Source organism: Nerophis ophidion, linkage group LG12, assembly GCF_033978795.1.
Source record: "Nerophis ophidion isolate RoL-2023_Sa linkage group LG12, RoL_Noph_v1.0, whole genome shotgun sequence".
NCBI lineage: Eukaryota > Metazoa > Chordata > Actinopteri > Syngnathiformes > Syngnathidae > Nerophis > Nerophis ophidion.
In genome coordinates, this window is record NC_084622.1 from 20,412,667 (window position 1) to 20,426,351 (window position 13,685).

General features: G+C 35.3%; 1 protein-coding gene across 3 annotated transcripts in view; it reads right to left on the reverse strand.

Annotated features, from left to right (window-relative positions):
• Positions 1 to 1,013: 1,013 nt before the first annotated feature.
• Positions 1,014 to 13,685, reverse strand: part of nup93 (nucleoporin 93) — a 78,273-nt gene continuing 65,601 nt past the window's right edge. For 2 of the 3 annotated variants that reach the window (XM_061917050.1, XM_061917052.1), the window contains 7 exons: positions 13,525 to 13,569; positions 11,683 to 11,799; positions 11,478 to 11,596; positions 11,280 to 11,397; positions 8,482 to 8,565; positions 8,281 to 8,409; positions 1,014 to 1,248 (listed from right to left, as the gene is read on the reverse strand). In XM_061917050.1, coding sequence (XP_061773034.1) covers positions 1,138 to 1,248; positions 8,281 to 8,409; positions 8,482 to 8,565; positions 11,280 to 11,397; positions 11,478 to 11,596; positions 11,683 to 11,799; positions 13,525 to 13,569 — 723 coding nt within the window. In that variant the 3' untranslated portion in view covers positions 1,014 to 1,137. The remainder of the gene's footprint in view (positions 1,249 to 8,280; positions 8,410 to 8,481; positions 8,566 to 11,279; positions 11,398 to 11,477; positions 11,597 to 11,682; positions 11,800 to 13,524; positions 13,570 to 13,685) is intronic. The other variant, XM_061917051.1, reaches the window with a different exon arrangement.

Sequence of the window (13,685 nt, forward strand, 5' to 3'; positions counted from 1 at the left end):
TAGATTAATCACACTTTAATCTGGATTAATCATGATTAATAACATATACATTTAGATTGTGATTAATCACACTTTAAATTGAGATTAATTACATTTTAATCCGGTATAATCATGATCAATAAACATTTAGAGTAATCCCACTTTAAATTGAGATTAATCACACTTAAATCTGGATTAGTCATGATTAATAACACATAGATTTAGATTGTGATTGATCACACACTTGAAATTTAGATGAATCACACTTTAATCTGAAATAGTCATGATTAATCACATGTTAATACTTGCTTGCATAATTCAAATTAAATTTAAATTAGAGCCCAATATTTGGACACAATTGTTATTCCACACTATTGAATGTTTTACTCGAATGAAATGTATGTATTTCCTCAAAACTTGAACAAAGATTGATTTAAAGTCCCATCGAGTGAAGTTTACCAGCTAGCACACCAGTAGAAGTCTCCTTGTCAAAATGCATGAGACTTAAAACGGTTAAGGAATTTGGAGCAAATAATGCATTCAAGTAAAACATTCAAAAAATGTTCAAAATGTTTGGCTCTTTTTTTAAGTTAATTGGAATTCTGCAAGCAAGTAATAACATGTGATTAATCATGATTAATTCCAATTCAAAAGTGTGATTAATCTAAATCAATCAATCAAAGTTTATTTATCCAGGCCTAAATCACGAGTGTCTCAAAGGGCTGCAAAAGCCACAACGACATCCTCGGCTCAGATTAAAATGTTTCATCAGCATGAGTATAAATATGATTAATACGCTATTTTTGTGATTAATTACATGAATTAACTTGTTAAATTTGACAGCACTAGTTTTAACAGTTATTCACGAGAATACAAATGTAGAAAAGTACTAGAGTGCAATGTCTCACTCTGGCCATGATGTGTTGTGTACAAAAACGTGGGGTCGGTAAAGTAATTTTGCAGACTCTTACTATGAAAAGTGCATTCAACAATAATGCATGCGATCAAATGAAATGGGATGAAAAAAAAAATGCTTTAAAAACTGAAAAGCTTTTTTTTTATTATTCCAAATGACTGGTGATACAAAATTGGGAATAAAAGGAAACAACTGGAAGAATGAAGTTTGTGTCACCAACATGTTGTGTATTTGTGGACATGTCAGTTCATCAGTAATTCCATCTGCACCAGTCTGGCATTGGTGTCTCCAGCCATGTTGTAGGGGATCATGCCAGCGAAGGTGATCAGGGCTCGAGCTTGGCTGCGCAGCTGCTGTGATCACAAGACATCAAGAGATGGTTGACTTTGTCTCTATGTTCTCCAAATGTGATGCTTGTACAGTTGTGGAAGGGTGCAACAGTGCAATGTAATTGTCATTAGATTTATCAGGACAGCACCTTTAATAATAGATTTTATTTCTAAAAAAGCACTTAAAAGTGCCACAGTGTAAAAAAAAAATAGTAATAATAATAAAAAGATAATACAAATAAATAAATTATAAAACTAAAAACAGCCCAATAGCTAGAACAAGCATGCATGTCTATTAAAAGGTTTTTTTTAAAAAGCATTCACAGTCTGAGGTGCCCTCAGGTGGTCAGGGAGAGCGTTCCACAGACTGGGAGCAGCTGAGCAGAAAGCCCGGTCTAGTAAGGAACAGGATCTTTTAGTAGCGTGTGCCATAGTTATGGTTCACATTAAAGAGGATCTCCTGCAAACAGGTTCTGGCCGTTTGTATTTGACTTCTACAGAGCAGCGCCACACGACTACCAGCACAGACAGCTTTGTAGGTCTTCGTACAGTCGGCATAGCTGCTTCGTATTTTCGGTATCCCACGAAAACAGTCCGTTTAATTAACCTCACCTTAAGGCCCCTCCTTTAGGTACGTCTCCCACCGACCCCACTTCGCTGTGATTGGACTCCCGAGGACTTTTAAAACCTCTAAAGCATGGGTGTCAAACTCTGGCCCGCGGGCCAAATTTGGCCCGCCGTGTAATTTTACTTGGTCCTTGAGGCAATATCAAATTAACATTAGAGCTGGCCCGCAGCTGTAACACTGCATTCACTGCTAACTCTCTTACTTGCCAACCCTCTCGATTTTCCCGGGAGACTCCCGAAGTTCAGTGCCCCTCCCGAATTTTATCCCGAACAACAATATTTGGGGTGGGCTTTAAAGGCACTGCCTTTGGCGTTCTCTACAACCTGTCTCCACGTCCGCTTTTCCTCTATACAAACAGCGTGCCGGCCCAGTCACATCATATATGCGGCTTAAACACACACACAAGTGAATGCAAGGCATACTTGGTCAACAGCCATACAGGTCCCACTGAGGGTGGCCGTATAAATAACTTGAACACTGTTACAAATATGCACCACACTGTGAACCCACACCAAACAAGAATGACATATTTCGGGAGAACATCCGCACCGTAACACAACATAAACACAACAGAACAAATACCCAGAACGCCTTGCAGCACTAACTCTTCCGGGACGCTACAATATACACCCCCCGCTATCACCAAACCCCGTCCACCTCAACCCCACTGCCGAAAAGAGGCATTCAATTTTTATTTACATTTTATTTGATATGCCATTGATATTTTTTATTGTTATTATTATTTGAAACTCGATTTTGCATGTCACTATAAAGTTATATAAGCCTTGCTTGTTCAATATTCAATGCAAAACTTGTTTGGGTCCTTATTAAACGGTTAATTTGTTCAACCTCGGCCCGCGGCCTTGTTCAGTTTTAAATTTTGGCCCACTCTGTATTTGAGTTTGACACCCCTGCTCTAAAGGCTTAGTGGCGACATGCGTGGACAGCACTTTTAAGGTCTTATTTGTGTACACTACAGAATTGGGGTCTTGTGGCCGCTTATGTGGACACTTACACTGCCATCTGGTGGTGTCAAAAGAGTATAACATACAATAGAATTTGGGGAAAAAAAGTGTAAATATAAGAATTAGCATGTCATTAAACATGAAGTACACGTTTGTTACTTATGGACTAAGTACATCATATCAAAAGATGATTCTCAGTTTTTATCCTAATTAGGGTCCAATAAGCCCAAATAGCAAAGAGAAATAAAAAAAAAAAAAGCATGTAAACAAACAGCTTGGGCCTCAAGGTGTTAAGTCGTTTTTGAACAAGCTAACACTGTAAACATTGTATAAAACTTCGTAAGCAGAACGAGGGGAGGTAACAATGCCCATGTAAGTAAGTTTGGCATGCATTGACGTCCGTACGACTCTTTAAAAAATGAATGTGCATTGCACAATGAAATTATAACAACTTTTATCGACAAAAAAATAATAGGTAACCTTTAAGGTCACAATTCGGTTCATTTTCACATTCAGTAAGGGAACAAAATGCTGAAAGTTGCTCAGCTTTTGTGTACAGCAGGGGTCGCCAACCTTTTTGAAACCATGAACTACTTCTTGGGTACTGATAAATGCGACGGGCTACCAGTTTGATACACAATTAAATAAATTGACAGAAATAGCCAATTTGCTCAATTTACCTTTAATAAATAAATCTATACATATAAAAAAACGGGTATTTCTGTCTGTCATTTCGTCGTACATTTTTTTTCCTTTTACGGAAGGTTTTTTGTAGGGAATAAATGATGAAAAAAACACATAATTCAATGGTTTAAAAGAGGAGAAAACACGAAAAAATTTAAATAAAATTTTGAAACATTGTTTATCTTCAATTTCGACTCTTTAAAATTAAAAATTCAACCGAAAAAAATGAAGAGAAAAACCTAACTGGTTGGAATCTTTTTGAAAGAATTAAAAAAAGGATTTATGGAACATCATTGCTAATTTTTCCTGATTATTATTAATTTTAGAATTTTGATGAAATTTTTAAAATAGATCAAAATCCAATCTGCATTTTGTTAGAATATATAACAAATTGGACCCAGCTATATTCCTAACAAAAACAAATCATTATTTCTTCTAGATTTTCCAGAACAAATGTTTTTTAAAGAAATTCAAAAGACTTTGAATTTAAATTTAAATTTGATTCTACAGATTTTCTAGATTTGCCAGAATATTTTTTTTTAATTTTAATCATAATAAGTTTGAAGAAATATTTCACAAATATTCTTTGTCGAAAAAACAGAAGCTAAAATGAAGAATTAAATTAAAATGTATTCATTAGTTTTTACCATTAAAAAAAATACTTGAACATTAATTTAAATTGTCAGGAAAGAAGAGGAAGAAATTTAAAAGGTAAAAAGGTATATGTGTTTAAAAATCCTAAAATCCTTTTTAAGGTTGTATTTTTCCTCTAAAATTGTCTTTCTGAAAGTTATAAGAAGCAAAGTAAAAAAATAAATGAATTTATTTAAACAAGTGAAGACCAAGTCTTTAAAATATTTTCTTGGATTTTCAAATTCTATTTGAGTTTTGTCTCTCTTAGAATTAAAAATGTCGAGCAAAGCGAGACCAGCTTGCTAGTAAAAAAATAAAATTTAAAAAATAGAGGCAGCTCACTGGTAAGTGCTGCTATTTGAGCTATTTTTTGAACAGGCCAGCGGGCGACTCATCTGGTCCTTACGGGCTACCTGGGGCCCGCGGGCACCGCGTTGGTGACCCCGGGTGTACAGCATGCTCAAAGTGCAAGCTTAGAGGGGACAGAGCCTTCTCTGTTGCGGGTCCCAAACTCTGGAACGATCTCCCTCTCCATGTGAAACAGGTCCCTTCTTTGGCTACTTTTTAAGACCCTTCTTAAAACCCATTTTTATTCACTGACTTTAAACTGTTTTTAACTTTTTTAACTGTTTTCAACTTTTTAACTGCTTTTATCTAACAAATTGTTCAAAGAGTAATTTGTATTTGCTTTTTCAATGTGTATTTTCCTTCTGTTTTAAATGTTATATTTTAGTCTGTCCTTTGCCTCTATTCTTCCAGGTGTACAGCCCTTTGTTCTTCAACTGTGGTTGTTTTAAAGGGCTCTATATATAAAGTCGGTATGGTATGGTAAAGAACATTAATATAAATCCTGCGATGAGGTAGCGACTTGTCCAGGGTGTACTCCGCCTTCCGCCCGATTGGTGCTGAGATGGGCACCAGCGCCCCCCGCGACCCCAAAGGGAATAAGCGGTAGAAAATTGATGGATGGATTAATATAAATCAGTGATTCTCAAACTGAGGTACGTGTACCACAAGCTTCATCTAAAGGCACACCAAAGAACCACTTGATTAAAGTAGTGTTTTACGTTCCTATATTCAAACAGTGTCACTGTGTGTAATGTTACAGTGGCCAAAAATATAAATATACTTAACCTATACCTTGCTGTAGATTCCTAATGTTGCCTTAGCTTGACGCTCCTCAGCTTTCTCTTGCTCCACTTGTTGTGGCAACAACAAATCAAAACTCCAGACGTTCCTCTTTGTTTTGTATAGTTTACTTTTCAACTTCAAAAACGTAAAACAATAACGATGTGGGAACAAATGAATTGCAAAATAAAGTTAGTTTGTTACAGTAACGAAGAGTTAGAAAAAAAAGAGTAAGAAAACGTATGTGTGAGGTCAAAAAAAATGTGTGGCTCGATCCCACCGCACCTGTCTGCCATTACCCATAACACCTTGCGTCCAAAAACCATCTTACTACACAGATCCTTCCGCCATGTATGCAATTAAAACAATTAGGTCATCAAATTATTTAGACAAAAATGTGAGCTTTATAATTACTCTAAGCATTCAATATATACATTTTCGCATTATGCAAATAAAGTAAACAGTCCCCTTTTGGCGGAGTAAACATAAAGCACCTTCCATAAAATGTAAATTAACTTCAACAGCATTTAAGCTCCAACACTTGTTATCAATGAATCCTATTACACAACTGTATTTAACTTTCATTATGGTGGTACTTGGAGAGCAACATTTTTTTTGAGGTGGGCACTGGTAAAAAAAAGTTTGAGAACCACTGATATAAGTAATTTTAAATTATGGACCTTAGTACTTCAGTAATTTTAATTAAGAAAGTTATAGTTTGTGTTTTGCACTTACAAGGTCATGTTCAACTTATTCCGTTTTTTTTTAAAATATATTTTTGTCAATCGTTTCACTTGAACACTAAAGCGCTTTTCCATCAGCTCTGATGCACTTTAACTACAATGGTCATTTAATTCCTGATCTGTCTTAAGCTAAGGTAATTCCGCAAACTACTGTTACGTGTATGTCTTATATCCCAGTCTGTGTCTTTTATTGCGCAGTTTATGAGGTCTGATGCTGGTGTTGTTTGTTTTACGATTTAATGGACATTGTTGAACGTATCATCAAACTGCTGGAGACAGAAATTAGCCTCTGGCTGGGGGCTACAATTTGGCACATTTACATTTTTATGCTCATTAAAGCTCATGATCCCAAGTAAGAAAAAAAGATAAATTATTTCTTACAAATAAACATGAACACTTGCAAACTTAAAGCAGGTAAATAAATATATGAAAAATACAATTCATTTAAAAAAATACTGTAAATGTAATAAACACGGTACAAAAAGAAATACTAAAAACAATCTAAAATATAAAAATAACATACATGTAACAATACAGTATATCAGTGGTTCTCAAATGAGGGTACGCGTACCTCTGGGGGTACTTGAAGGTAGGCCAAGGGGTATGTGATATTTATAAATATATTTATTAAATAATACTTCAACAAAATATGAATGTAAGTTCATAAACTGCGAAAAAAATACAACAATGCAATATTCAGTGTTGAGAGCAAAATTTTTTGTGGACATGTTCCATAGATATTGATGTTAAAGATTTCTTTTTTTGCAAAGAAATGTTTAGAATTAAGGTCATGAATCCAGATGGATCTCTATTACAATACCCAAAGAGGGCACTAAAAATTGATGATTACTTCTACGTGTAGGAATCTTTATCTAAAATTGAATCACTTGTTTATTTTTCAACAAGTTTTTAGTTATTTTGATATCTTTTTTTCCAAATAGTTAAAAAAAGACCACTACAAATGAGCAATACTTTGCACTGTTATACAATTTATTAAATTATAAACTGATGACATAGTGCTGTATTTTACTTCTTTATCTCTTTTTTTCAAACTAAAATGCTTTGTTCTGATTAGGGGGTACTTGAATTAAAAAAAAATTCACAGGGGGTACATCACTGAAAAAAGGTTGAGAACCACTGCAGTATATAATTGTTTACGAGGTACTAAAGTTAGAGAAAGGCTTTATACTGTATATGAGTAGCCAATAAAAGACAAAAATCCCACAGTCAATTCTAACTTAATGCAATGTTCAACCAACAAAGAGCTGAAAAGACATGGCTCAGAGTTAAACCCTTTAAATCTAAATGCATGACCCATAAAAAAGAGACTTATTTAATGTTGTTGAATAATATGAGGAAGTCAACATGTGAAATAGGTGGCAGCCAATTAGCTATAGAAAAAATAATAAAAACATGCCCAGATAGCAATGCAGACATATTGATGCGCTAACTTTTCCAGCAGGGGTAACTTCACTCTGTTCACTTACCAACAGTACATATTGTGGACATTGATGGTACAGTATGGCATTAATTGCGCCCTCTAATTGTTTCTCACAAATAACACGATTAGATAATGGCTGCATTGCAGGGAAATCTAAACTTTTTCCACTCGGCGCCACACACATAACATTTCAAAGATGTAGAATACCTCTTTTTAATTTAACAATGCTAAAACAAATTTAATGTACATTAATATATATTAAAAAACCTGAACAGAACAGCCGCATCTTAACTTTGTGTTATATGTTACAAAGAAAATAGGTATAATATTGAATAATCCTTCCATCCATTTTCTACCGCTTGTCACTCTTTGGTTGCGGGGGCGCTAATATATGTCATTATTTATCGACTAATAAGACAAATTGCAGGCTGCATTTTCTAAATGAACATTACTAACCTCATTGATTTGAATAATAGATTTAGTTCTGCATGGTTGCCACCATAAAATCAATTTATTATGGCAATTATTTTTAATGAGTCTTATTGTGCGGAATAAGAAAAAACTAAACAAAAAACAGGTAAATGTTTACACCATTGCATAGTTTTTTTTTGTCACTAATCATAAGATAATCAAAATGTAGGAATCCCTGTTGACGTATTCATTTATTGCGAGTGAGGCAAATGCAAGAAAACTTGCAAGTCGGTGCCATTTTTTAAACGGTGAAGAGTCACGACCCTCCCTACTGTAAAGGGTTCTAATATCTCTCTCCTCAAAAGCTCACCTTTCATTTGCAAAATAATGTTTGACTGTGTTTTCTAAAGAGTTTCTCCTTACCGTGTCTCTGTCATCCAAAGTTCTCTGAGCTCGTCCCGGTGTGCCTGCTGGTGCACCCTTTAGGCGCTTGTACTGCGTGAACAGGATGTTCATAGAGGCAAGTAAGACCTCTGACAAGTTGTGACGCACCTGCAAAGGGGGGAAAAAAGAGCTCTTGAAACATGTCAATGTTTCTATTTGCATTCAAGTATTTTCTCCCACCTCGTCACTGAAGTTCCTAAAGGCTGCCACTCTCTCCTCCACACTGTCCTGGCTGAGGGGTAGAAGTTTGAGACGCTCCATCACCTGACCACATAAACACTGTTAGCTTTGCATATTCCTCCCCCTTCTGATACTGATGAATAAATCTCTATTTTCATTGCACAATGATGACAAAAACAGCAAGTAACTGTACGATGGAACCCGCTGATGTCGACGGTAAATACAGTAAAAGCGGCGTTGACATAAGCAATTGTCGACATGTAGAAAACTCAAGCTAGCCATATGCTTGTGAATTTAAATCACATGTGCCAAACTCAAGGCCCGGGGGCCAGTTCTGGCCTGGCACATAATTTTATGTGGGCCGTGAAAGCCACATGAAAAAAAATGGGTTTCAATAAAATCCTTTTTTTTTTTCCTTACTAAATGCATTCGTTCTTTCTATTTTGACAGAAAAAAATGCATATTTCAAACTGTAATATTATCTGATCATGCCAATTATATTACTATTGTATACTGCATTGCAAAACTATATTATTGTATTTTATCATACATACAGGTCATCGCAGATCTTCAAGATGCAACCTTTTTAGGCCTAATACGCTACAGAATTTTAATGTACTGTAAGTCTTTACATGGAGAGCCAGGTTTTTTCTGGAGGTGGTACTTGGTGAAAAAAGTTTGAGAACCACTGTGCTAGTTCGTTCCCTTTAACTGCTACCTGAGCAGAAATGTTACCACACTTCCAGCCATGCCAATTATATTATTATTATATACTTTATTGTAAAACTATATTTGTGAGATAAAAACAAAAAGTTAAATATCTGCTTGTCACCTTTATTTATGATTTTAAGGCGAGTTAAACATAAAAAAAAATCAAATAATCATATGCATTTCGATTAATTATGATTAAACACAGGTTAATACCCGCATGCACAATGTAAATTAATTTTAAAAACGCGGCCCTCTGAAAGCAGCCATTACTACGATGTGGCCCTCAATGAAAATGAGTTTGACACCCCTGCTTTGAGCAGACATTATTTTAACCTGTAGCAGTTTGACGACACCAATTTCCTTCTTTTGAGCATATTTTCATTTAGATTTGCCTGTGTTTTGTATATTTTATAATAAAGGTGCTGAAAAAAAAAATCAGTTCAAATTTGAATTGCAATTCTAATTTAAAATAGTTATATTTTCAAAAATTGTTTAATCTTTTATTTTTTTTTGAACTGTAAATCAATTTTTAAATACTTTTTGAAGCCATCTGCAGCTTACTCGTAGTGCATTTACCGTATTTTTCGGAGTATAAGTCGCAGTTTTTTTCAGTTTGGCCGGGGGTGCGACTTATACTCAGGAGCGACTAATGTGTGAAATTATTAACACATTACCGTAAAATATCAAATAATATTATTTAGCTCATTCACGTAAGAGACTAGACGTATAAGATTTCATGGGATTTAGCAATTAAGAGTGACAGATTGTTTGGTAAATGTATATGTAAACGCATGTTCTATATGTTATAGTTATTTGAATGACTCTTACCATAATATGTTAGGTTAACATAGCAGACACCTTCTCAGTTGGTTATTTATGCCTCATATAACGTACACTTATTCAGCCTGTTTTTCACTATTCTTTATTTATTTTAAATTGCCTTTCAAATGTCTATTCTTGGTGTTGGGTTTTATAAAGTAAATTTCCCCCCAAAATGCCACTTATACTCCAGTGCGACTTATATGTTTTTTCCTTCTTTAATATGCATTTTCGGCAGGTGCGACTTATACCCCGAAAAATTCGGTATGCCATATGTCAGTAGCTAAGAGGATCATTTGTAAATTGTTTTAGAAATGTTTTACTCTAACTTTTATACCAAATAATATATTGCGAGAATCGGTTTCAATCGACAATCGTGTTGAATTGAGAATGATTCCAAATCAAATCGTTACCCCAAAAATCGAAATCAGATCGTTGACTGTTGCAAAAGTCATATCCATATTTTATATTCATTTTAGCTGAGTTTCTGCATAGTTCTGACTACAAGGACAACAATTTTGTGCATGTGCAAAATGTTTTCCCAGTGGCTAAAAACCTGGAAATAATCTGGAAAAAAAATGTTGTGGTACAATCGAAGTTAATATTGCCATGCTTTTATTTTGAAGCTTAGTTTACACTAAATAAGAAGTCATTGTGTGCACCTTTTGATGTTGTGTTACAAGACAGTGGTAATGTGTCGCTCCCCGCTGCTTAGTAATAATGATGAAGTCAAAAATGCTGGCACATGTCAACATAAATCAACCTGTCATACAAATGACTACTTTGGTCCTCATATTTTATCTCAATAAATGCAGTTAAGTTAAAGTACCAATCATTGTCTCACACACACACTAGGTGTGGTGAAATTTGTCCTCTGCATTCGACCCATTCCCTTGGTCAACCCCTGGGAGGTGAGGGGAGCAGTGGGCAGCAGCGGTGCCGTGCCCGGGAATAGTTTGTAGTGATTTAACCCCTAATTCCAACCCTAGATGCTGAGTGCCAATCATGGAGGTAATGGCTTCCATTTTCATAGTCTTTGGTATGACTCGGCTGGGGTTTGAACTCCCAACCTACCGATCACAGGGCGGACACTCTGACCACTAGGCCACTGAGTAGGTGGCCTAGTGGTTATGTTAATCTCTACTTAAGCGGGCACTCTTTAGTAAAAAGGAAAATCCGGTTGGTGGAGACTTAATGATTTGGTTGACACAGAAGGATGTTCGACATAAGTGGGTTCCACTGTACATTTTTTCTTTCAAACCCCTCACATCATATGCTCTGTCAATGTGACCTGCATGGTACTCGTCAAAGAAGGTCATCAGGTCTAGTAGAAGATAGAAAGTGCTATCGACAAACTTGTCTCCAGCAATTCCTTGAGAGCGATACCTGGATGGGGAAAATAACAGGCTGTAAGCAAATCTATTTGCATTGACAGAATTAAAACAGTGCATTGTGTTGGTCCTGACCGTTCAGCGATGGCGACAGCAGTGTTTTTTAGCCTCTCCTTATTGGACTGAGGAGCGCTGATTTGGGCAATGACAGGACTCAACAACTTGTTCATAAGCTCCAACACCTTGTCTGGATTCTTCACAGGAGAAATGGAAAAAAGGGTTTAAAGATGAGACGGCTGTGATCTGGAGGAAACTGGGTTGAAGGTGAATCTGTACTCACCTTGGCCAGCTCATAGAGTCTGACTGCTTCCTCAAACAAACCCTTGTTCTCTGCCTCCAAGGCCACTTTACTAATGATGGCTCTGGTGTCTCCTGCAAACTTATCAATGACTCCAGGCTAGAGGAACATAGACACACAGACGGAGGCAAAAAACTGATGTGCAATTGCCAGGTAAAAACCTACAAAGAGGTGACAGAGGACATTTGTTGCATGCTGAATTTCCACTCAACTGAAAATTTTCAGCTTGTAGAAATTTAGTTTTGGGCTGTTAACAGGCTTTGTGAATGTAAAAACACTACGATCTAAGGTTAATTGGGGAGCTAAAGCAAGTACAGTGTTACCTCGGCTTCGATATGACTGATTTTTTTGTATGAATTGACAGCATTTTTTGGAAAGTTTTGCTCTGCTTCTTGTATACCAGCCAAAACAAATTAGTCAATAAGGTGAGAAACACCATTGAGTTAAAAAAAAGAACTTGTAGCAAAGGGGGATGTCCTTGTGGCTCTCCCCTCCTCACCTTTTTTTTTTTAACAAGTAGCTTCAATAAAGGTAAAAGACCGCGGGAAATAGGAATAATTAAATATATATCGAATATTTTCATAGCTGGAGCATAAAAAAAATGGTTTACAACCTTTCAAATACAATTTTCAATGTTATGAGAGCCCTCTAGAGTTGAAATAAGTTACTTTTGCACTTCTTTAATCCAATAAAGGAATGCTGCCTGAAGTTGAGCCATTTATTGGCCAAGAGATTGAACAATGCGCTCTGGTTGGTTTAGTTTCTTCTACTGGCCAATAGTTTTGTAGTGTTGATACATTTAGTTCATTTAACCATTGTTATGCTTGAGCGATACTCAATTTAGGCCAAAACTCTTGTAGAACAAACTTCAGATAAAAAAACAATTAAATCCACAACATGGTGAAGCCTCAATATTTGAAGCGCGATGTGGCAAGAGAGTATTACATTTTTATTTAACTCTTTTATTTGTATAATTTATATGTATTTCACATTGTTTTATTCTCATTAAGCTCCAAGTATTCTCGATAACAGTGGTTCTCAAAAGGGGTTACGTGTACCCCTGGGGGTACTTGAAGGTATGCCAAGGGGTACATGAGATTTTTTTTTTAAATATTCAAAAAATAGCAACAATTTAAAAATCCTTTATGAATATATTTATTGAATAATACTTCAACAAAATATGAATATAAGTTCATAAACTGTGAAAAGAAATGCAACGATGCAATATTCAGTGTTGACAGCTCAAATTTTTGTGGACATGTTCCATAAATATTGATGTTACAGATTTCTTTTTTTGTCAAGAAATGTTTAGAATGAAGTTCATTAATCCAGATGGCTCTCTATTAAAATCCCCAAAGAGGGCACTTTAAGTAGATGATTACTTCTATGTGTAGAAATCTTTATTTATAATTGAATCACTTGTTTATTTTTCAACAAGTTTTTAGTTATTTTTATAACTTTTTTTCCAAAATAGTTCAAGAAAGACCACTATGAGCAATGAGCAATATTTTGCACTATTATACAATTTAATAAATCAGAAACTGATGACATAGTGCTGTATTTTACTTCTTTATCTCTTTTTTTCAAACAAAAATGCTTTGCTCTGATTAGGGGGTACTTTAATAAAAAAATGTTCACAGGGGGTACATCACTGAAAAAAGGTTGAGAACCACTGCTCTATAACATGTGTTTTATGTTTATAATTTTGAGTGTCTGAAACGGATTAATTGGAAAAACATTGCTTTGGTTTTTGTCAGATTTTTTGGGGGAAAAAATCCTAAAGTACTGTACTTCAGTCAAGTATTTAAAAAAAGACTGCCTTACCTTCCTGCTTCCGTCCTTCTCCAGTCTTCCCAGCAACATGTCAAACTGTTAAGAGCAAAATAAAAATATCCAATCCAATTACAACTTGCTCTGAACATTTTTTTAATCAATTTAGCTCAGTAATTGGAAGTAATTTGCTAATGCTTCCCGCAGCTATTAAT